Genomic DNA, 25,593 nt, shown 5'->3' on the forward strand with positions numbered 1-25,593 from the left:
GCTCTCTGCTTAGTGCTCCCGTGGAGGCAGGAGAGGCTTCTGCCACCACCACTGCGCTCGCCAGCTGTGAGCCTGGCTTCTGGGCTTCTTGCTGAGTGGCGCTCCCCCTGTGGGAGCACACTGACCACCAGGGTGCAGCTCCTGCGTTAAGTGTCCACCCCCTGGTGGTCAGTGCGCATCATAGTGACCGGTTGTTCTGCCATGTGGTCGATTTGCGTATTACCCTTTTATTATATAGGATAGTATGAGCTAACGTTAGCTTTGGTTTTTTAAAATGGACTTGAAATATAAGTTAAACATTTAACATCATTTCACTTTGCTGAGCATTTATTTATTCATTCATTCAACAGACATGTTTGACAACTTACTCTTTGTCAGGTATGTACTAAGCATCAAGGTATAGGGAGAGGATGAATAAGATATAGTACCTTCTCTTGAGATGCTAACATCCAAGTGAGGATATGGATAAGATTGTATAATATAGGTTGGTAAGTGCTACACAGTAGTAATCTGAACAAAGTACTGTACCAATATACAGTGAGCTATATGGCAACATTTACTAGGTGTGTTAAATCTACTTATTAAATTTATGTTTAAAAATATTTTTTTTTATTTAAATGATACTCCATTAGGATGGTATTAGGTATTTTAAATGCTTGGAGTAATTATTAGATTTGAGTTTATTATAAGCTAACCTTATTTTAAAGTGAAGTGTCTTGTCATTTTAGTCAACTTTTTTAATAAGTGCTAATTCAGGTAAAGTTTAGGAAACAAGAAGGCAATTTAATCCTGGCTTATGAAATTTTTTCCAATAACCCAAATGTTAAACAGTATTGAATACTTTTTGTTGCATCACCAACCAGGTAAGTAGAACTTGAGTTTTGGCCCTTAGAAAAGTTCCATGTTTTAATTCTTTTTCCCTCCTAAGCCTCCATGAGTATAATACTATAGCTCTTTTATACTGAAATAAATACTCAGAGAAGCTTTAAAGTGGTTTATGCTGAAGTATCCTTTCAATTTTTATTTTTTGTAGTTTTATAAATTATTTTCTGGCTTAGTGTCTGAAACACTTGAGATGTTGATGTTAATGACTCCATGTTTTTGGATTTTTTTATATAGTAGCAGTTAATTACTTTATTTAGGTTTATACAGTGCTAATTTTGAGTTAGATAATCATTGTACAGTGTTGTCATGCACTTGATTATGTTCTCTGGTTTTTCCTTGTATTCATATGTTACATATCCCAAACTAACTTCTGAGGTTCTGAAAAGTAGAAATTGAACTCTGGTCTTAAGTAGCATTACCTTATTGAGTGACATAGCATTTTTTGGTAATTTTGTATTATGTGAGTGGTCAAGGGGATGATTGCTTATTGACTAGCCTTAATGTAATATATAATATGTAAATATAATTTTGAATTACTGGCATAAAATAGAAAACTTCTGAAATTATTGCTTCTGAAACCTAAACATACTTTTAATTATTAAGGGCAGAGATCTTTATTGCTAAAGTATATCTGAATTTAAAATGATTTAAAAATAGCCTTAAACTTTTTTAGCTACATTTCATCTACCATCTCTTTCACAAAAAGTTACCTAAATGACCAGATTCTATATAAAAGCAACAATATAATATGCAAAAATAAAAAAAACTTGAAAAAGAAAATAAGGCAAGAAGTAGAAGAATAAGTGGATGTATACCGGTGTGTTCTTACATTTCCAGTGCTGCATTCAAAGAAACATTATTAACTTTGAAGAAAGCTAAATATCAACTTCAGCTTATATATAATAACACAAAATTTACCATATTAAATTTAATAGCATATTAAATTTAGAAGACATCTTAGAGATCAACGAGTGTTATCTTCTATCTAATTCAGATTTTACTGGCATTGCTATATACTTCTATTTACATAATGCAGAATCTCACACTGAATTTCTGAATTACTTAATAGTCAATGGAATTAAATTGTACTACATGTAGAATTTGTCATTTTTCACAGAGGACTTTTTCTCTACCAATCTACTGCATAGTCCCTGTTGTCTCCTGATTATTTGATTCTCTAGTTGATCGGAATAATTTTCAAGGAAAACATAGGAAGTGACATAGGAAGTGCTGTTTTAGACCACTATTAATATATTTTTTTTTGGTTTGTTTTTGTGTTTTTTTAATCTTCACCCAAGGATATATTTTTATTGCTTTTAGCGACTTTAGTGAAGTGGGGGAAAGAAAGAGGGAGAAACATCGATGTGAGAGAGAAATACTGATTGGTTGCCTCCAGTATGTGTCCCTACTGGGGACTGAACCAGCAACCCAGGTGTTTGCTTTGATCAGGAATCAAATTTGCAACCTTTGGTTTACAAGATGACACTCCAACCACCTGAACCACCTGGCCAGGGCTGTTAAATATGTTTAAAAGTAATTAAAAGACACTTGATTACCTTCTATTTTTTTACTATTAATATCTAGTACATTAATACTGCCCCATAAGGGCTATAGCTATTCAGAATCTTTTTGAGAAAGCTGTCCTGATTAACCAAGGCAGTGGCTATAGTGGTGGTGATAGAAGTATTAATAATAGTGTTTGTAGCATGGCAGAGGAAGTAGCAGGGGCAGTGGCAGCAGCAGCATTAGCACCTTACCTGTACTCAATTTTTAAAAAGCAGAGCAAGGCCCAGCTGGCGTGACTCAGTGGTTGAGCGTCAACCTATGAACCAGGAGTTCTCGGTTCAATTCCGGTCAGGGCACATGCCCGGGTTGCAGGCTTGATCCCATGTGGGGCGTGCAGGAGGCAGTCGATCAATGACTCTCTCATCATTGATGTTTCTTTCTCTCGCTCTCCATTCCTCTCTGACATATATATAGATATACACACACACACAGCAAATACAATACTGAATAAAAAAATAAACATGTAGTATTTGTTATCAATTGTTATTAGACATTAAAGAATTTTTTGTTTTGTTTACTTTTAAAATCTTTGTTCCTTCAGATACTTAACTTCAGCAAATCCTAATGATAACAGAACTAGCTCCAATGTGGATAAAAGCTTGGTAGGTATTTTCTTATTCTTTTAAAAAAGTTGCCTTGTGGATAATGTATTTTGTGTGCATGATATTAAGTAAACATATTCTGAATATGTAGTTAGTGAACTGAATTTTTTTTTAAATCCTCACCTGAGGATATGTTTTTCATTTATTTTAGAGGGAGACAGAGAGAGAGAGAGAAAGAAACATTAGTTGCCTCCCATACACACCCAGACTGGGGATCAAACCTGGCACCTTGGTATGTGCCCTGACTGGGAATCAAATCTGCCACCTTTGGGTGTGTGGGACAACACTCAAACCAAATGAGCCAGGGCTGAACCTAAATTTTTATAGCACTTTTTACTTACTGTCTACTCTCTAGTTTTATTTTTTTAATTAGTTAAGGTATTACAAATGTGTCCTCATCCCCCGATTAATCCCCAACCTCTCCTCCCCCCCCCCCCACCCGCCCCGAACACTCATGCTCCCATTCCCTTGTTGTCCATGTCCATTGGTTTGGCTTATATACATGTATACAAGTCCTTCGGTTGATCTCTTCCCCTTACCCCCGCCCTCCCCTACTTTCCTTCTGGGGATTGATAGCCTGATCGCTGTTTCTCAGTCTTTGGATTTGTCCCTTTTCATCAGTCTATTGTTGTTCTCTATAATCCACAGATGAGTGAGATCATGTGGTATTTATCTTTCTCTGACTGGCTTATTTTACTTAGCATAATGCTCTCCAGTTCCATCCATGCTGTTGCAAAAGGCAAGAGTTCCTTTTTTTTTACCGCAGCATAGTATTCCATTGTGTAGATGTACCACAGTTTTCTAATCCATTCATCTGCTGATGGGCACTTAGGCTGTTTCCAAATCTTAGCTATGGTGAATTGTGCTGCTATGAACATAGGGGTGCATATATCCTTTCTGATTGGCGTTTCTGGTTTCTTGGGATATATTCCTAGTAGTGGGATCACTGGGTCAAATGGGAGATCCATTTTTATTTTTTTGAGGTAGCTCCATACTGTTCTCCGCAGTGGCTGCACCAGTCTGCATTCCCACCAGCAGTGCAAAAGGGTTCCTTTTTCTCCACATCCTCTCCAACACTTGTTGTTTGTTGATTTGTTGTTGATAGCCATTCTGACAGGTGTGAGATGATAACGCATTGTCATTTTGATTTGCATCTCTCGTATAATTAGTGACTTTGAGCATGTTTTCATATGTCTTTCGGCCTTCTGTATGTCCTCTTTCGAAAAGTGTCTATCTAGGTCCGTTGCCCATTTTTTTTATTGGATTGTTTATCTTCCTTTTGTTAAGTTTCATGAGATCCCTGTAAATGTTGGAAATTAAACCCTTATCGGTGGTATCATTGGCAAATATGTTCTCCCATGTAGTGGGTCTTCATGTTGTTTTGTTGATGGTTTCCTTTCCTTTGCTGTGCAAAAGCTTTTTATTTTGATGTAGTCCCATTTGTTTATTTTCTCTTTAGTTTCCATTATCTAGTTTGATTTCTTGCCTAAATATCAAATGGGCTATTACCTGTGGAGGCAGTTAATAAACTATAAATTGCTACACAGATAGACATCCGTGGTCTTCCTAATCCCTTGGAGTTAACAATTTATGATAAATCAATGTATCAGTAAAAGTCTTAATAGGAAAACAGATGGCACATTCGAAAGATTTAAATGAAGATAATTTTGTGTGGTAATATACATAACACAAAATTTACTATTTTAACCAGTTTTTAAGTGTATATATAGTTCAGTGGCATTAAGCACTTTCACATTGTTGTGCAACCATCACCACCATCCATCTTCATAACCTTTTCTTCATCCCAGACTTAAACTTTCTACCCTTTAAACTCCCCATTGTCCCTTCTCTATGCCCCTAGTTAATTATTATTCTACTCTCTATCTCTATGAATTTGACTACATAAGGTACCTTATATAAGTGGAATCATATAATACTTAACTTTTTGGGATTGGTTTATTTCACTTAGCCTAATGTCCTCAGGTCCTTTGTAGCATGTAATGGAATTTTATTCATTTTTAAGGCTCAATATGTTCTATGATATGTATAAGCCACATTTTGTCTATTCATTTGTTAAATGAAGGCAGTTTAATAAGGGGACTATTACCAGTCGTATAAGCAGAGTCAAGAAGAGCAATAAATAAAGAGTGCTAAAGCACCCAGTGATTAACAATGAGATGCCATTGCCCCTAGTCTGAAGGGCCAAAGAGAGACAAATCTTGTTACCACAGCACTGAGAAAGCATCCTAAATAATAAAAGGCTAATATGCAAATTGTCTGCTCGGGAGTTCTACCAACCAGGAGTTCGACCACTTGCTGTGACATGTGCTGACCACCAGGGACAGCGCAGAACAAAGGCCCCAGCCAGCAGCTGGGGGAAGGAAGGCCCTGATCAGCCCTGATCGCCAGCAAGGCCTAGGGACCCTACCTGTGCATGAATGTCATGCACCGGACCTCTAGTCCTATATAATAAAACCCTAATATGCAAATTGACAGAACTACAGAAAAACTGGTCCCTATGATGCACACTGATCACCAGAGGGCAGACGCTCAACACAGGAGCTGTCCCCTAGTGGTCAGTGTGCTCTCACAGGGGGAGCGCTGTCCAGCCAGAACCCAGGCTTATGGCTGGTGAGCACAGTGGCTGTGGCGGGATCCTCTCCTGCCTCTACAGTGGTGCTAAGGACCCCTTGGGGGATGTCCAACTGCCGGCTTAAACTGTGGGGAGTGGGTCCGACTGCTGGTTTAGGCCCACTCCCCACAGTTTAAGTTGGCAGTTGGACATCCCCCGAGGGGTCCTGGACTGCAAGAGGGGCAGGCCGGGCTCAGGGACGCTCCCTCCCAGTGCACGAATGTCATGCACTGGGCCTCTAGTAGAATCATGAATGAGGAACATAGAATATAGAACACTGCTAGAACCACAGTAATGTAAGAAGCGTGTGGGGAGAATGGATAGTACTTTATTTCTCCCACCTTCTGATTTCCTGCAGGTGTTCCCCATAGACTGAAATAACCTTAAAATTATAGGGCAACAGAAAAAAACCAGGTAATTCAGTGTGTAGATTTCAAGGCAAAAAGGGACAGAGGATGGATCTTCAATGAGAGAAGGGAGAAGGGGCAAATGGAGAATGACTACTGGTTTCTCCACTGAAAATGACTGGAAGTAACTATTAGAGACATGAGTCCTTTCTGTTTTCACATAGCTCATATTCAGGAGATAGAGGTTAAAGTAAAAATCTTACTTAGCTACATTTGAGAAGGTCCTTTTGGGTAAACCAGACTTTTCTTACAAATATCAGAAATAATGATCTGGCCACCCTTAGAGCATTTTTTGAACTCTTTGTGTACTATAGCCTACATAATTCTAACTGAGGAAGGGAGTAGATAGCAATCATTTTTTTATAAGTTGATATAATTCTCCTCTTTCTCCTTGATACATTAACTCTTAACTGTAGGAGAACATGTGATGGGAAGGGAAAGTGAGAAGAAAGGAAATGAACTATGTGAGAACCTGTTAACTGTTCGAGTCATCTTTCTTAAATTTTCATCCTATTAGAGCTATTTGCTATTTGCTATTTGTTATATAGCTAACAAGAGCTGTGTAATCTTTAAAATTTAAACACCTTTAACCTGGGGAAAGTGACGGTAAGGAGCTTCTGTAACCCATTTCTCAGTGTATTACTTATCTGTAGGGTTAGTGGTACATCAGGACTTCAAAGAATATTCAATGGAATCATGTTTTGGGGGGCTGATCTTACTCAGTGCTGATTGCCATACGTTCTTTCAGTGGCTGCCACATCTTTTGCTCTGGTGAGATCACAGAGGAGAAGAAAACATTGGCGTGCCTACTATTTCTGTTAGCCTAGAACTAAACACGAAAGGCAATTAATTTTCAACTCTTTCTTGAAAGCCTTCTAGCAGAAATGCTAATGAATAACTTTGCGATAGTCAAATACAATGAATAATTTTCATTCCATATCTGTTTTTCTTTTTTGCTATATTTGTACTAATTCCTTCTCCTTAGAACTTGCAGAGTTTATAACTTTTTCATGTTCCTATTCTTTCTTTTCTTTTTCTTTTTTTCCTGCTTCTTTGGATTTTATTTTAAGTCCACTTTGCAGGTTCTCTTCCTCTTCCCTATGTCCTTTGCTTCTTCCCTCCCTCCCCTTTATTATTAAGCTAGAGGCCCAGTGCACAAAAATTTGTGCACTCGGGGGGGTTCCTTAGCCCAGCCTATGCCTTCTTGCAGTCTGGGACCCCTCGGAGGATGTCCACCTGCTGGCTTAGGTCCGCTCCTTGGGGGATCAGGCCCAAGCTGGCAGTCAGACATCCCTTTGGCAGCTCAGCAGCCCTCGGGGGATGTCACTTGCCAGTGGGGAGCAGGCCTAAGCTGCAATCGGACATCCTTAGCGCTGCTGAGGAGGCAGAAGAGGCTCCCACCACCACCGCTGTACTGGCAGCCATCAGCCTGGCTTGTGACTGAGCAGAGCTCCCCCTGTGGGTGTGCACTGACCACCAGGGAGCAGCTCCTGCATTGAGTGTCTGCCCCCTGGTGGTCAGTGTGTGTCATAGTGACCAGTCATTCCCAGTCCTTCTGCTGTTAGGGTCAGTTTGCATATTACCCTTTTATTATATAGGATACAGTAGGTGGGGGTCCGCTGGTTTGCTCTGAAGGGTGTGCCGGATCAGGGTGGGGGTACCGCTGGGGTGCCTGGCCAGCCTGGGTGAGGGGCTGATGGGTGTTTGCAGGCTGGTCACACCCCCTTCAGGGTGGGGGTCCCCACTGGGGTGCTTGGCCAGCCTGGGTGAGGGGCTGATGGCTGTTTGAAGGCTGGCCACACCCCCTTTAGGGTGGGGGGTCCCTGCTGGGGTGCCTGGCCAGTCTGAGTGAGGGGCTGAGGGCCGTTTTCAGTCTGGCCAAGCCCCCTGGCAACAGAAGCTCCCAGCCTCTCCTTTTTTTCTTTTTTTTTTATTCTGGGATTTATTTACCATATATAATTGAAACTTTGTATCCTTGAGAGGAGCTCAGAGCAGGCCAGGGCAGGCAGGAGGGAAGCTTGGCTTCCTCCATTGCCAGGGGCAACCCACTCCTGCTCGCTCCAGCTCCGTGGCCACGGCCAGCTGAAAGCAGGTATCTGGGTTTATTTACCTTCTATAATTGAAACTTTGTTGTTTTGAGTGGAGCTCAGAGCTGACTGCAGCAGCTGGGAAGCTTGGCTTCCTCCATCATTGGGGCAACCAAGCTTCCTGCTTGCTCCAGCTCTGTGGCTGTCGGCCACCATCTTGGTTGGGTTAATTTGCATATAGTCGCTCTGATTGACTGGTGGGTGTGGCTTAAGGCGTGGCTAAGGTACGGTCAATTTGCATGTTTGTCTTTTATTAGTGTAGCTGTTTCTCAGGGTGGTTCTGATCTTGATTCTCTGTTCATTTTCATTTTCAGGTAATCTCATACATGTTCAGCTTGTTCCTCTGAGCTCCAGCCTTATTTAATCCTCTCTCTTCTTCTCCCTCTCTCTCTCTGACTGGAGTTCTCTTCCTGCACATCTCTTAGACACCTCAACCTATGTCAAAGCTTAACGCACAGTTCTTCTCTCTCCATTCTTTCCCCAGCAGTTGTTATTACATTACTTATCGTTGGTAATGGTATCTATCTGTTCTTATTTCTAATCAGTTGTTAGGTTATAAATTCGACCTTCCAATTGACACCGTTATCCATTTTCTCCTCTCCTTTCTACAGCCTCTGCCTTATGTCAGACCTGAAAATACTGGAACTGGTTGCTTTGTCTAAAATTTTTCTACCCTCTAATCTATTCACCTTACTATTACTGAAGTGATCTTTCTAAAATGCCAGTACTATGTCATTTCCCTTTTTAAAATGCCTACTTTTGCATACAAGGATCATGGTCCCACTCACTTTTTCAGATTTTAGGTGATTCATTCCCCGTTATGTTATGTGCTCTGCATATACTTAATTCTTTCTATTTCCCAAATATATCATATTTTCTCCTGCCTCTCTACTTTTGGAAGGCTAAAATGCCTTCCTTCTCTCACCTTCTCTGCTTAGTAAATCTTTCCATTTTGTAGATCTCACCTCAAACTTTACATCTTCCTGGAAGAATTGGATGTGACGTCTTCTCTCCTTCATAACATTTTATATATAATTTTATTATTACTTACTACATTATATTGTGGTATTTTTTGTGTCCATGGTTTACTGTAGGTTCTTTTTCACCCTCTCATTCTCCTATGCCCCACTATTTAACTGTTGACCAAATCTTTTTTGTTTTTCTTTTACTAATGCCTGCCACAGTGCCTTACATATGTGTAGATGTGTGTGTGTGGGGGGGGGGGGAGTGGGGAGTAAACAGTGTAAAATGGTAACATAAACTTTCCATTTTAAAAATCTCTGTGAATACTCTTAGTAGAATGAGTTTTATTTTGTTTTCAATTAAAGCAGGAGAGTTTGCAAAAAACAATTTATAAGCTGGAAGAACAACTGCATAATGAAATGCAATTAAAAGATGAAATGGAGCAGAAGTGCAGGTGAGAATAAACTATATGTTTCTTACATTAAAAGTTGTATATTGAAGCTTACTTAAAACTTGCACTCTGTAAACACTTGAAAGTAGAAGTAAGGTGCTAATATACAGTCAATGAAGAATGTCTTAGTTAGAATTGGAAAGTAATATGTATGTTGGCATTAGTTATAGTTGCCTTTTCCTCAGAATATAAACTAAATTTGCTCCTCATGGTCTTATTAAAAAACTATATAGTGTTGATTCCCTTGGTGCCTGATTTATTGCTTTTCTCTCTCATTTTAATTAGGTAGCTGAAAGAGCAAATTAGTTTACATTAAATCAGATGCTTTCTAAGATGTAAATGTTGAAGATTAAAATTAATTAAATTTTTGATACAGACATTATTTTTTCCACTGTGATTTTTTAGAGCAGTAATTCAGAATTTTTTCCTATGAGTCTAAATTTGATAACTATATATTTATGAAAATGTAGAAAGATTATTTTAAATATCAGCATAATGGTGAGTTACTACAAACAATAACTTTTCTTATATTTTTAGTGGATATATTAAATGAATGAAATACAGAGGTAACATAGAGATAAAGTATGCAACAAATGGAATGGGGAAAACTGGCAATTTTGTGACTGGGGTTAAGAGAAAACAAGTAAAATTCTCACTGCATACCATTCCTGATAGAATAAATAGCAAAGCTTATAATACAAACTTTTTTTTATAAAAGCACTTGAATATAAACAAATAATTAAATGATACCGGGATTTGGAATGAATTTCTAAGTTTAAAATATGGAAATGGCAGGTGTGGGGGATAAATAGATGTTATTACATAAATATTGAAAAGTTCCTGCATCAAAAAATACTAGAATCAAAATTAAAAGGCAAATGACAACCTAGTGGTAGTGGTAGTGGTGAGGATCAATTTGGGAAAGAAATAAGAATGGCCAGAGTGGCCAATAATCACATGAAAATGTGAGGTGTGTGGGTGCCTAGGTTGAGGCTAGGAAGGTCAACAGAATCTAGATGTTGAAGGACTTTGTTTATGACAAGCTAAAAATTTGTAATTTTTATCCTAAACGTGATGGAAAAACATTGAAAGTTATTAAACTAAGAAGTAAAAACAAAACAAAAACAAACAAAAAAACCCTTAAACATAGAAGTAAAAACACAACAAATTTACTTTTGTTGTTGTTGTTAATCCTCATCAGAGGATATTTTTTCCTTGATTTTGAGAGAGAGCAAAAGAAACATCTATCCATGTGAAAAGAGACAAATTAATCGGTTGTCTCCTATATGTGCTCCACAAGAGCCAGGGATTGAACCTGCAACCCAGGTCTGACCCGAATTGAACCCTTCGGTGTGCGGCCGATGCTCTAACCACTGGGAACACCAGCCAGGGTTCAAATTTCCTTTTTAAAAAGAACTCTGGTTAGTTGGCAGCCCTTGACATTTACTAACTCAATTAAATGGGAATGGGGGAGGAAGATCAGTCAAGGACGATTTCTAGGTGGTATCCTTAGGGACACTTAGAGAAGAAGCAGATTAGTATCGTGGGTAAGGGTGTAGAGCAAGGAGGGAGTAAGTTAAGTTCTGGAAACGCTGAATGAGGTATTTGAGGGGATATTCGTGTAAAATATTGTATATGCAAATTTGAAGCTCAGAATTATGTTTAGAGCCAAAGAAAATGAATTGTGATAGAGATAATATACTTTTAGTTTACCTCAAATTTTTGCTCAAGTTGTTAGTGAGTATAATTACTGATTTAAGTAAATTTTCATTTACTTAATTTTGTATTAAAGGATAAATGGCTAATTTTTATTTAGTATCAAGTATAACATAAGCAACATGGATGGAATTCAAGGTCTTTAAACTTGGATAAGAAAAAGTGAATATTTTCTCTAACTTACAAGTGAAATTCAGCATTTCCTTTATAAACGTCAGCAGTAAACCACAATTATTTTCAGTAGCTGTGAAATTGTTATCAATAAAAATTACAAATATTTTCTTATAATACAATTGTTATCTCTAAATATCATTTGTGCTCACTACTACTTTGAATTACTACTTTGTTAACAAAAAAGCACACGTTACTAAATCATACATTTTTTTTAAAGTTTATGACTATTTCAATATCTTGGCTTTTTTTTAATACTCTGTATTTTATTTTATGCTAAAAATGTTATTCTGAAAAAAGGCAATAGGCTTCACCAGACTGCCAAAGAGATCCACAGCACAAAAACAGTTAAGAAACCTTAATTAAATGGAAAAGTGAGAAATGTAGGGTACTACTCAAGGTTAATAAAAAGTAAGCATATTTTTAATATACATTGCTTTTGTTTTTACAGAACTTCAAACATTAAAATAGACAAAATAATGAAAGAATTGGATGAAGAGGTAGGTAGTTTTGGCTTTCTAATCAAAAGTGTTCTTTTTTGAGAGTTTCCCCCACTCTTTCAGATTGTTTTGTTTTCTGAGAAAATTACATTTGAACTTTATAGGTTGAAATACAAAAAATTATGATGAAAGCCTCACGTTGGAGCTGCAGTTTCAAGTGATGCAAATTAGATTATACTTTAGATTATTTTGGTATAGTTTTATTATAGAACAGTGTTGAAGTTTTAGCACAAAAATTTTACTTCAGTTGTTTTTTTGTTGTTTTTTTTAAATATATTTTATTGATTTTTTACAGAGAGGAAGGGAGAGAGATAGAGAGTTAGAAACATCGATGAGAGAGACACATCGATCAGCTGCCTCCTGCACATCTACCACTGGGGATGTGCCCGCAACCCAGGTACATGCCCTTGACCGGAATCGAACCTGGAATCCTTCAGTCCACAGGCCAACGCTCTATCCACTGAGCCAAACCGGTCAGGGCTGATTTTTAAATTATTTATGTTTTTCATGGTCACCTAACAAGCAGTTTTTATTATCAGTGAAACATTTCATGATATATACGTTTGTTTGCGAATATGTAATACATTTCCTTTTGGTCAACTTGTAAATGTCTTTTTACTTCATGTATGAAGGGTCCCTTAAGAAGAAATATACTCTGTATAGTCTTCCTCTCATTGATGACTTCCTTTATCATTTTAGATGTAATCTTTTTGATGGTTTTTGTGTTGTCTTAATTTTCTCTTAAGGAATAGTGGCAGTGGTGGGGTGTTTTTTTTGGGGAGGAGGTTCATTTGTAGCTTTGGGTATCCATATAGTCATCTGAGGAGATTTAGATAATATTTTATCAACTTGCCATTTGTCTTTGTATATCCAGCCTAGTACTTTTTATTTGACTCTAAATATTTAGGAAATCCTTTTTTGCATATCTTCCACTTTTTATTTCATTTCTAAAATACAAATAAAATTCAAGTGTGCTAGATTCAAGTTATTCAGCCTTCCAAATTCAAGGTTGAAAGGGAAATCTTAATACTAGAATACATTTGTCCCCACCTTATCTGCTGAAATATATTTCCTTTTTTTGTTTGTTTGATTAATATACTTTTATTAATTTCAGAGAGGAAAGGAGAGGGAGGGGGAGAGAGAGAGAGAGAGAGAGAGAGAGAGAGAGAGAGAGAGAGAGAGAGAGAGAAACATCAATGATGAGAGAGAATTATTGATTGGCTGCCTCCTGCACACTCCCTACTGGGGATCGAGCCTGAAACCCCGCCATGTGCCCTTGACCGGAATCAAACCCGGAACCCTTCAGTCCACAGGCCAACGCTCTATTCACTGAGGCAAACTAGGGCTGAAATATATTTCAAGACCCCCTAGAGCAGTGGTTCTCAACCTGTGGGTCGTGACCCCTTTGGCGGTTGAACGACCCTTTCACAGGGGTCGCCTAAGACCATCCTGCATATCAGATATTTATATTACGATTCATAACAGTAGCAACATTACAGTTATGAAGTAGCAACGAAAATAATTTTATGGTTGGGTCACAACATCAGGAACTGTATTTAAAGGGCCAGAAGGTTGAGAACCACTGCCTAGTGGATGCCTAAAACACCCAATAGTATTGAACGCTATGTATACTATTTTTTTTCCTATATATGCTTGCCTTTTCACTTAAAGAAAGCATTTTATGACTTCCCTTTGGCATATCTGAATTGCTAGCATCACTACTCTTGTACTTTGGGTCCATTATTAAGTAAAATAAGGGTTATTTGAACAAGAGCACCATGATACCGTAACATTCAGTTTGGTAACCAAGATGGGGAGCATATACAGATGGCATGGATACTCTGGGCAAAGGAATGATTCACATCCTGAGCAGTACAGAGTGGACAGTGTGAGATTCATCACATTGATCAAAATGGTGTGCAGTTGAAAACTTACAAATTGTTTATTTCTGGAATTTTCAGTTTAATATTTCTGGACCTCAGTTGACTGCAGTTAATTGAAACCATGGAAAGTGAAACTGCAAACATGGATTGCTATAGTCTGTTTCTAGAAAGATGGCGTAAAAGTACTTTCTGCTATTCCGCTTACACAGTATAGCTTAAAAGCCTAGACATTAAATATAAAACAAATGTAAACATGATTCTGAATGGTGAAGCGAATATAAACCAGCTAGAGGACTTGGTTTCCAAGACACTACACAGAAATAAATGTTATGGGTTTTCTTTTTGCTCCACATATCCCAGACTGGCTGCTGGAGAAGTTAGCAATCTGGAAAAACCAACAAGCATAGATAAGAAAAGCCACTCTCTCTAGCTAACAGACCAGGAAAAGGGCAGGCTAGCAAGTCTGAAAACTTTTACATAATCACTGCTCGTGTCAGCCAAACACAACATAAAATATGTAACCTTACTTTCACCTGCAAAGGGTGAGTGAAAAGCCTAGACTTTCAGTCCTCTGGCACAGTGGTGTCAGAGAATATCCAATGGAAGGACTTTCATATCCCCTGAGAAGTGACGAGCCTTCCCCCCGCTTCCCTAGTTAAGAGTCATTGGCAACCATGTGAGGAGTTTGGTTTTTACTTCCACTCAGTAGCAACAGGCACCCCTCCCACTCTCTGCTGGGGTGGTGTCAGAAAAAGTCAGGTAGAGTTTGAACCTTCAACACTGAAATAACGAGCCTGCCCCCCAGCTCCCAGTCATGGTGTTATCAGTGGAGACCTAGTGGTGTACCAGAAGTTCCATTTCCTCCCAGCAGTAATGAGGACCCATGCCCCCTCAATCTCTGTCAATAAAAATCTAGTGGAAAAGGAGGCAGTACCACTTAATCCCACCAGAACAGTGACAGAAGAGACCTGTTAAATAGAAGACTTAAATAAGATCCAGAAAACTGGAGAGTCACATGCAAACGAATGAAACTGGATTACAGTTTGTCCCCATGTACAAAAATTAATTCAAAATGGACCAAACACCTAAATATAAGACCCGAAACAATAAGTTACATAGAAGAAAATATAGGTACCAAACTTATGGACTTCAAAACACTGGTTATAAGGATTCTCAATGAACTTAGACATTTAACAGCATGAAAAAGAATATGGACACCATAACAAAAAACCTGTCAGGAATGAAGGATATACTAACTGAAATAAAGAATAAGAGGGAATCAGCAACAGTAGAGTAGTTGAAGCCGAGAATCAAATCAAAGATTTGGATATAAGGAAGCAAAAAACACCCAATCAGAGCAGCAAAAAAATAAATTTTTTAAAAATCCAAAAAGCCGTAACCAGTTTGGCTCAGTGGATAGAGCGTCGGCCTGCGGACTGAAAGGTCCCAGGTTTGATTCCGGTCAAGGGCATGTACCTGGGTTGCGGGCACATCCCCAGTAGGAGATGTGCAGGAGGCAGCTGATCGATGTTTCTACCTCTCTATCTCTCTCCCTCTCTGTAAAAAATCAATAAAATATAAAAATTTAAAAAAAAAATCCAAAAAAATGAAGATAGTGTAAGGCGCCTCTGGGTCTTCAGCATAGTACTAACATTCAATCATGGGGGTGCCAGAAGGAGAAGAGAGAGACTAAGAAATTTGAAAACCGATTTGAAAAAACTTACCTAACCTGGTGGAGAAAATGAAACCCTGGTTGGTTTCACTCAGTGGTTAGAGCTTCAGCCCATGGACCAAAGGGTCTCTGGTTCAATTCCTGATCAAGGGTATGTGCCTTGGTTGCAGGTTCGATCCCTGGCCCTTTTGCGGTGAGAGCTAGAGGCAACCAATCAGTGTGTCTATCTCTTGTCAATGTTTCTTTCTCTCCCTTCTGTCTCCCACTCTCTAAAAAGTCAATAGAAAAAATATCCTTGGGTGAGGATAAAACAAAAAAATAAAAAGTGAAGCATCAAAAGCAGGATATGCTGATAATAACTCAGAAACAGAAGATAAGTTTTTAAGTTTCCTCTCCCCTTTGGTTTCATTTTCTAAAATAGGTATCTTCTCCATTACTTTATTTTAAATACATTTTTTATTGATTTCAGAGAGGAAGGGAGAGGAATAAAAAGATAGAAACATCAATGATGAGAGAGAATCATTGATCGGCTGCCTCCTGCACAACCCACACTGGAGATTGAGCCCGCAACCTGGGCATGTGCCCTGACTGAGATTCGAACTGTGACCTCCTGGTTCATAGGTCAATGCTCAACCACTGAGCTACGCTGGCCGGGCCTTCATTACTTTTTAGTATGCATTAGTAGGTAGATACATAAAAAAAATCTTACAAAAGGTAAATTGTTGAGATAGGGAAAGGATTAAGGTAGATATATAGGGACTGGTTAATTTACTGCACATACTGTAGCATTTGGTGCCATTTGAGCTTTACACCATTTATTTATCAAATATGTAATTACTACCTGATCCCTTTCATATTTTACATCTTAAATGTAGGATTGTAAATAAACCAAAATGTTGGTAATATAATGCATTGTGGTTATCTTAAACTAATAAAGTGATTCAACCTGATGGGTTTTTTATAAGCATGGATTTAAAACTCCTTGAAAATGTTACATATCTAGTTCAAGTAGAGGATTCTCACTGTCTTATAAGGCAAGCTAATTCTGTTCCTAGAAAGTTGTCATTAGGAGGTACTATCTGATATTTGAAACAAAAGTTACATAAGTCTTTGTGTTTTGTTTTTAAGAACAGTATTCTCTCAAATGAGTATTGCAATGATAACTCTTGTCATTATAATTTCAGGGGAACCAAAGGAGAAATCTAGAATCTACCGTGTCTCAGATTGAGAAAGAGAAAATGTTGCTACAGCATAGAATTAATGAATACCAAAGAAAAGCAGAACAGGAAAGTGAAAAGAGGAGAAATGTAGAAAATGAAGGTAAATTATTACTTCTTTTGAAAAACACTGGAATTTCTGTCTAACACTATCCTTGAGGTCTTTGTCATGAGCTTTTCTTAATTTTAGTACCTCTGATATATTTTTAAAGTCATAATCCTATGATACCTCATGAGCTAAATACCCATATCTCAAGAAAAAATATATAGCATATTAAGATCAGTAGTAATATTTTAGGTAAAATAGTGATTTTCACCATTGTGTGTATATTGGAATCTCCTAGAAAGCTTTAAAACAGTGGTTCTCAACCTTCCTATTGCTGCAACAGTTCCTCATGTTGTGGTGACCCCCAATTTTATTGTTACAAATTGAACATAATTAAAGCATAGTGATTAATCACGAAAACAGTATATAATTAAATAAGTGTTTTAGGCGACCTCTGTGAAAGGGTGGTTCAACCCCCAACGGGGTCGCGACCCACAGGTTGAGAACTGCTGCTTTAAAAAATACTGATACCTAAACTCCAGAGAGTCTAATTTAATTGATCTAGACATGTGGCCTGAGCATCAGTATTTTTATTAAGCTCTCTAGACACTTCTAGCAAGCAGCTACCTTAGAGAACTCATAAACTAGAATTTCATGTTTAATGTTAGTGTTGTAAGTGCTTCTAAATAGCTTTCTAGCCCTAGCTGGTTTGGCTCAGTGGTTAGAGTATTGGTCGGCCCGAGGACTAAAGGGTCCTGGGTTTGATTCCAGTCAATAGCATATACCTTGTTTGTAGGTTTGATCCCCTGCTCGGTTGGGGCATGTGCGGGAGGCAACTAATCGATGTGTCTCTCTCACATTGATGTTTCTGTATCTGTTTCTCCCTCTCCCTTCCATTCTCTCTAAAAAATATCCTCAGGTGAGGATTAATGAACATAAATTTTAAAAAAAAATAGTTTTCTACATGCTTTGATCCAGTGATTTTTCTTTTAGAATTTTTTTACGTACACACTTACGCAACGTAAACTGATGTATAAACAAGGCTATTCATTGTAGCAATTTTTTAAATGACAAAATTATAAACAACATAAATGTAATCAATGATATAATAAATTTTGGTATGCTGTATCATAGAATACTATGCATCTTATAAAAGAACAATGTATTTCCTTATATGTTATAAAAGAATCTCTAAATCGTATCTTTAAGTGGAAAAAAAGATCAGTGCTAAAACGGGTGCTCGTCTAAATAGCTTAAATATATGTGTATATATATGTATATATGTATATAATGTGTGTGTGTTTTAAATAATTTCTTAAATTGATTTTAGAGAGAGAGAAAGGAAGAGAGAGGGGTTGGGGGATAGGGAGGGAGGGGTGGGGGAGAGCAAAAGAGGGAGAAACATTGATGTGAGAGAGAAACATCCATTGTTTGCCTCCCATACACAACCAGACTGGGGATTGAACACCCAACTTGGGTACGTGCCATGACCAGGAATCCCTGGACCTTTCAGTGTAGAGGATGACGCTCCAAACAGCTGAGCCACACTGACCAGGGTTATTACATATTTGTTTTTATATATTAGGATATGGACACATAGATTATCTTAGTAAGTAGATGAGAGAAATTAGTAATAGTTGTGGCTGGGGAGGAGAATCAGAGGGACTAGGAAACAATGTGGAGGTAGGAAAACTCATTCTACACTATATACCATTTGGTACCTTTGGAGTTTTGAACCATTTTAAAAATACTGAACTATTCAAAATAAATTATATTAAAACTAACTCTATAACATTTCACTAATATATTGACTTTATTAAAGGAATAAAAGAATTTGCAATATTATAACAGTAGAAACAAATCTGTTTTTGCATTCTATATTATAAAATGATGCTGTACTTTTTGATGAATTTAACCCTTTGCGGTCCAGTGTTATTTTTGGAATTCAAACAGTCTGGTCCAAATTAATTGACGGGATTGAATGTTGAACTTTTTAATGTTCTTATTGCTCGACATTGGACCTGCTCTTAGCGCCTGGTCTGTCGAGTCAGCCTCGAGGTTGGACCAAAAAGGGTTAAAGAGTACTTCCAAGATGGAATTTCATTTTAGGAATGGACCTGCCATAGCTGACTATTTTGGCCAAAGATTAAATTTCGTTTTGTTTAAGTGAGTTTATATGTCTCCTCCATAAAAACTTTGTGATTTCTACATCTTATTCCTTCATTTACTAGTTTCTACATTAAAGGATCAGTTGGAAGACTTAAAGAAAGTAAGTCAGAATTCACAGCTTGCTAATGAGAAGCTGGCACAATTACAAAAGCAGGTACGTTTTTGGAACAGAGTTTATTAAAATACTAGAGGCCCGGTGCATGAAAATTCATGCACTGGAAGGGGATCCCTCAGCCTGGTCTGCCCCCTCTCACAGTCCAGGAGCCCTCAGGGGTGGGAGGAGACCCAGCGATCAGGGGAAAGCGACACCCACATCACACCTCTGCTGTTGCCACTGCCGGCAGCTCAAGCCTCAGGCAGCCCTGGTTACCTGAGCCTCGGGCAGCCCTGCGTGGCTGGGCAGCTGCCATTCCAGGCTTGCCTGCACCTCAGGCTGGCCCTGGGAGGCTGGGGGGCTAAGGGGACTGGGGGACTCTGGAGGCAGGTGCCCTGGCAGGGCTGAGGGGACTGGGCGCCGCCATCTTTGAAGGCGTGGCAGCAATTGGCATATTCCCTCCTTATTGGCTGTGGGTGCTGCTATCTTTTCGAGGGTGTGAGGGTCAATTAGCATATTCCCTCTTTATTAGATAAGATTATAATAAGTTTGATTGTATTTTCGTAAAACTATTTTCTTGCTCTTTTTTTTTTTAATAGCTGGAAGAAGCCAATGACTTACTTAGGACAGAATCAGACACAGCTGTAAGATTAAGGAAAAGTCACACAGAGATGAGCAAGTCAGTTAGTCAACTAGAGTCCCTGAACAGAGAATTGCAGGAGAGAAATAGAATTCTAGAGAATTCCAAGTCACAAACGGATAAGGAGTATTACCAGCTGCAAACTGCATTGGAGGCTGAACGAAGAGACAGAGGTCATGACTCTGAGATGATTGGAGACCTTCAAGGTAATATATTTTTTTACTGTAGTAAGATGTATGTAACAAAATTTACCATTTATCCATTTTTAAGTGTATGGTTCAGTGGCATAAAGTACTTTCATATTGTTGTGCAATCATTATGACTATCCATCTGCATAACTTTTCTTCCATCCCAAACTAAAACTCTATACCCTTTAAACAGTAGCTCCCCATTATTCACTTCTCCTAGTTGCTGGTAATCACCAACCCACTTTATGTCTCTATGAGTTTGACTGTCATAAAAGTGGAATCATACAGTATTTGTCCTTTTGTGTCTGTCATGTTCCACTTAGTGTAATGACTTCAAGATTCATCCATCTTTAGCATGTGTCAGAATTTCCTTCCTTTTTAAGGCTGAATCATTCCACTGTATGTATATAAGACATTTTACTTATCAATAGAAGGTGATTTTCTAAATTTTTTAATTGTAATTGTGCTTCAAAGCATAAAATTTACCATCTCGATCCTTTTTTTTAAGTGTAATTTATTTTTTATCATGTTGTCCTCATAAAGAAAATGACTTTGGTGAAACCAGAAATAGTTAAGCATTTTTTCCTCTTCCAGGATAATGCCTACATTTGTATCACAGTGTAATTTCCTTACTCTCATGGGCATGCTTGTGAGGTAGATAATGTGGATATTTCCAGTTCTATAGCCAGATTACTGAAAACATCATTTTAAAACATGCCTAATTCACAAAAGTCTTACTCAAAGTGGGACTAATCCAGACTGAGATAATTATCACTATTAAAACCTGGGAATTTCTCATGCATTGTTGGTAGAAATAGAAACTCAGTTGCAGAAATAGAATCCTATTACAAATGAAGAATTAGGTACTTGGGAAGGTTAGAACTAGAAATATCAGCAGTCTTTGTGAGTCAAAAGAAAAATTGAGTATAACAGTAAATAAAGGAACATTTTCACAATGCTATTAAAATTCAGTTTGTTTTTAAAAAAGATGCCCTGGTTCTACCCACTTCTCATATATTTTTCTATTTTCTATTCTTATTAGCAACAGCATCTATATTACTTAATCAAATAGATATGCGTGGAAGTTGCCAGATCTCTCAGGGAAAAATTGGGGGTGGGATAGTCCGTTTTAACCTTAGTCACAGGATGGGAACATAGTTTGGGGTCCCATGGGGTTTGATGATTAGCTATAATTCTGTGGAGAGAGGTCAGGGTCAATTTTTGTGGCTGGAAATGGAAATTAAGATCTCCCATTGGTTCTTAGCTGAGGAGTGTTGTGCAATCTTATTTCTCAGGCTTAAAATAGATCTAAATATAATCAAGAAAGTAACCTCATAAGTATTAGAAAAGCCTCATTTAAATTGCTTTTCTAGGCCTTTTTTTATATAGCCTTACTCTTTGAAAGTCACTAAATCATTTCATCGGCCTTTATTATCTACTAGGGGCCCGGTGCACGAAATTCGTGCACTGGGTGTGTGGGGGGGCGGGGGAGTGTCCCTCAGCCCAGCCTGCCCCCTCTCACATACTGGGAGCCCTCAGGCGTTGACCCCCATCACCCTCTGATCGCCTGATCCGCCCCTTGCCCAGGCCTGACGCCTCGGCCAGAGGTGTCAGGCTTGGACAGGGGACCCCCATCTCCCCTCGATCACTGGCTCTGGCCCCCACCCAAGCCTGAGGCCTCTGGCCCAGGAATCATGCCTGGGCAGGGGACCCCCATCTCCCTTTGATCGCTTGCTCCACCCCCCGCCCAAGCCTGACGCCTCTGACCCAGGCTTCAGGCCTGGGCAAGGGGACCATCATATCCCCCCAATCCCTGGCTCCGCCCCCCACCCAGGCCTGAGGCCTCGGCCAGAGGAGTTGACCCTCATCACCCTCCGATCACCAATCACCGGATCGGCCCCTTGCCCAGGCCTGAGGCCTCCGGTAGAGGTGTCAGGCCTGGGCAGGGGACCCCCAGCTCCCCACGGTTGCAGGCTCCGCCCCTGCTCAGGCCTAACGCCTCTGGCCTAGGCGTCCGGCCCAGGCAGCGGGGACCCGCAGTGGCAGCGGGGTGCGCCGCGATCGTGGGCTTCGCTTTAGGCCCAGGCAAGGGACCCCTAGCTCCGGTGACTGCCAGCTTCGACCGTGCCCAGCTCCCATCGCTGGCTCCACCCCTACTTCCTGCTATCACTGGCCAGGGAGGCAAAGGCGCCTGATTCTCCCATCATGGCTGGGGGGCAGGGCAAAGGCGGCCCCAGGGCCGCCTTTGCCCTGCCCCCCAGCTCTTAGCTCCCCCCTGGGTTTCCGATCACTGTCAGTGGCAGGGGGCTTCTTCCTGCTTTCCTTTTCGCCTCCCTGCATTGTGCCTACATATGCAAATTAGCCGCCATCTTGTTGGCAGTTAACTGCCAATCTTAGTTGGCAGTTAATTTGCATATAGCCCTGATTAGCCAATGAAAACGGTATTGCCGTACGCCAGTTACCATTTTTCTCTTTTATTAGTGTAGATTGTAGTTACTGTATATACTACCAAGATAACATTTCAATCTGATCAGGAAATTTAAAACTTTTTTATCTTAATGGTCATGCTGAACAGAAAGACTTGTTTTAATGACTATGTGACTTGAACTTCTTTCTCATTCGATAGCTCGAATTACATCTTTACAAGAGGAGGTGAAGCATCTCAAACATACTCTTGAAAGAGTAGAAGAAGAAAGAAAAGAGGCTCAAGACATGCTTAATCATTCAGAAAAGGTAAATGATTAAACATTACCAATTATGAGAGTATTTACTGGGTATCAGATATTATAAGGTGATTGTATAAAATAGCATTTATTCCTAATGTTTATATATTGTTTCTAAAAGTTTTATGGTTGATCAGTTGGCTGTAGAGAGTCGGGGGGGGGGGGGGGGGAGGTAATGTGTCTTGATTAGAGCTTTTATTGTGTTAGTTTTGTTTTTACCCTTGAAGAGTATTAGTTGTTTGATATTATCTGTTCACAAATTGCTTTGGTTTGGAAATACCTTTTCATATAGAACGGTTTTTTTCCTTTTTTTTTTTTTTTGTACACGGGTATAATGAAGGTGCTGAACCTTCTTACTAGCCTTATGAAGAAGGAAAATGAAGGGTCAGTATATAGACCATGTATGCTTTTTCCATTTTGTTGGTAGGAGTTAGCAAAATAGAAAAGGCACAAAGTGATTGGCCTTTACATGTAGAATTTTCTTAGTCAAAAATGTCATTGGTTATCCTCTGTTCCTACCTTGCCAAAAAAAAAAAAAAAAGAAAAGGATTAAATAGATAATATGCAGATCTAGCACTCACATTTTTGATGCCTTGCTGTAAACATGTAGGTTTAGTAGACCCTCAGATAGATGATGAGAAAATCTGCCAGTTATCTTTTCTTTTGTACATGTTTTGTGACACTCAGAATAGTTTTTTCCTGTCTGAGCCTTGTATAAATGAGAAATAAGATGAAAAAGGAAGAGTAGAAGAAGCACCCAAACAGAAATGAAATAAATTTTGACTTGTTATTTCATCAAAACTATGTAAATCTAGATAAAGATACAAGTGTACATAGAGATAATTTAAATGTTTTTAAAAAAAGTGATACCAAACATTTTTTTATGAATTGAAGAATTGTCCTATTTATCTCTGATTCTAACAATTAACCCTTCTAATATAAACACCATCACAACTTGCTCTGCCATCAGCCATGGCTAATGATTCAAATAAGAAGTTGTGGGTAAAGAAAGGTGATGTTTTTCTTTTAATTTTATGTGCTTATTGTGATTTTAAAAGTAAGACATTATAGCCCGGCCAGTGTGGCTCAGTGAATGAGCATTGACCCATGAACTAGGAGGTCAGGGTTTGATACCCTGTCAGGGCAACTGCTCAGGTTTCTAGCTCGATCCCCAATAGGGGGTGTGCAGGAGGCAGCAGATCAATGATTCTCTCTCATCATTGATGTTTCTAACTCTCTCTCTCTCTCTCTCTCTCTTTTTTCTCTGAAATCAATAAAAACATTTTTTTAAAAAGTAAGACATTATAGCTAATGTGAAGTATACAAGAAAGTATAAAAAATAAACTTTAAGAAATATGTTGTCCCATTTCAGACCAGTTGATTCATATATTATTTCTTGTGGGATATTAATAATGTAAGATTTAATGTGTCTTTTGAACAGTGTATTATATGACTCTCATTTTACAGGAAAAGAATAATTTAGAGATAGATTTAAACTATAAGCTTAAATCATTACAACAACGGTTAGAACAAGAGGTAAATGAACATAAAGTAACCAAAGCTCGTTTAACTGACAAACATCAGTCTATTGAAGAGGCAAAATCTGTTGCAATGTACGGTAAGTGTCAATTTTAATGTTTTCTGCATGATACGTTTTTAAATAATACCTATAAAGATTTTTATTCTAATCAAAATTTTACTTTAGAGTAGTACAACTTATTAAAAATTATAAATAGTGATCTAGGAAGAGGATAGCTATCCCCCCTTTTTTGGATACCTTCCATTTTTTAAAATCACAATTTCATCTTCTAGTTTCCTCACTCTACCACCCTGTACTACCCACTACTCCCTGTAAAATAGAGTGGAATCAATGTTTTTTTTTCCTAGTTTTCAGTTCTTTATTTTTTAACCAATTTATTCTGGAACTTATTGTCTGTTAATTCATCTGCTTTCTTGCTTTGTACCTTCAATTTTCTCATTTCTTTGTAATTCCACTGTATTAGGCCTCTAAACATAACCCTAGATCAGACCAACCAACCACTTTTTTTACTTCATATAGTTCTTCAGATGAGTGTTAGCCCAATGCATTATCTCCAATCATTTGAACTGTCAATTTTTTAATATGTCACTCATCAGTTCCTTCTTCCAGACTTTGATTTCTTTTATCGAGCTTCCTGTGCCATTTCTTTATTATTCCACTGTTAGGTAAACTTTTCTCCTATCTCAAAAAGAAGTCAGGAAAGCATAGGTGTGAATTCTTCAAAATCTAGTTCTCAACCTATTCTATCTGTTTACATATTTTCAATATCTTCCCTCTCATCTTAGAGGAGGGTGATCCTCTTCCTGTCCGGGCTGATAGTGCTCTAGCTGTACTCAGATCCGTCTCTTCTTATCTCATTTTAACTTACTGCAGTAGGTCCTCCTTATCCATGGTTTCACTTTCTGTCATTTCAGTTACCTATAATCATCTGAAGTCCAAAAATATTAAATGGAAAATTACAGAAATAAACAATTCATAAGTTTTAAATTGCATGCTGTTCTGAGAATCATGATGAAGTCTCTCAGTGTCCTGCTTTGTTCCTCCAGGGCCCTTTATCCAGCATGTCCGTGTTGGTCCCCACCTGTTAAGTCACAAACTTAAGTAGCCTTGTTGGTTATAGGTTCCACTGTTGCAGTAGCTTGTGTTCAAGTAACCCTTGTTTTATTTAATAATGGCCCCAAAATGCAAGAGTAGTGATGCTGGCAATTCAGATATGCCAAAGAGCAGCCATAAAGTGCTTGTTACATACTGTCAGAAGCTCAATGGTAGCCTCATGCTATATCACAATTCTTATGTCATTCACCTCTCTCTCTCTCTCTCTCTCTCTCTCCCTCTCTCCCTCTCTCCCTCTCTCCCTCTCTCCCTCTCTCCCTCTCTCCCTCTCTCCCTCTCTCCCTCTCTCCCTCTCTCCCTCTCTCCCTCTCTCTCTCCCCTCATTTAA

General features: G+C 38.6%; 1 protein-coding gene across 1 annotated transcript in view; it reads left to right on the plus strand.

Moving 5' to 3' along the window:
- The window catches only part of ROCK1 (Rho associated coiled-coil containing protein kinase 1), a 137,052-nt gene that overhangs the window by 63,173 nt on the left and 48,286 nt on the right, over positions 1–25,593 (plus strand). The window contains exons 11-18 of the mRNA XM_081097471.1: positions 2,993–3,053; positions 9,508–9,596; positions 11,932–11,980; positions 16,720–16,855; positions 19,030–19,121; positions 19,661–19,907; positions 22,516–22,622; positions 24,080–24,230. Of these exons, the coding sequence (XP_080953597.1) occupies positions 2,993–3,053; positions 9,508–9,596; positions 11,932–11,980; positions 16,720–16,855; positions 19,030–19,121; positions 19,661–19,907; positions 22,516–22,622; positions 24,080–24,230 (932 nt within the window). The remainder of the gene's footprint in view (positions 1–2,992; positions 3,054–9,507; positions 9,597–11,931; positions 11,981–16,719; positions 16,856–19,029; positions 19,122–19,660; positions 19,908–22,515; positions 22,623–24,079; positions 24,231–25,593) is intronic.

This window comes from Myotis nattereri, assembly GCF_964212035.1.
Source record: "Myotis nattereri genome assembly, chromosome: 8".
NCBI lineage: Eukaryota > Metazoa > Chordata > Mammalia > Chiroptera > Vespertilionidae > Myotis > Myotis nattereri.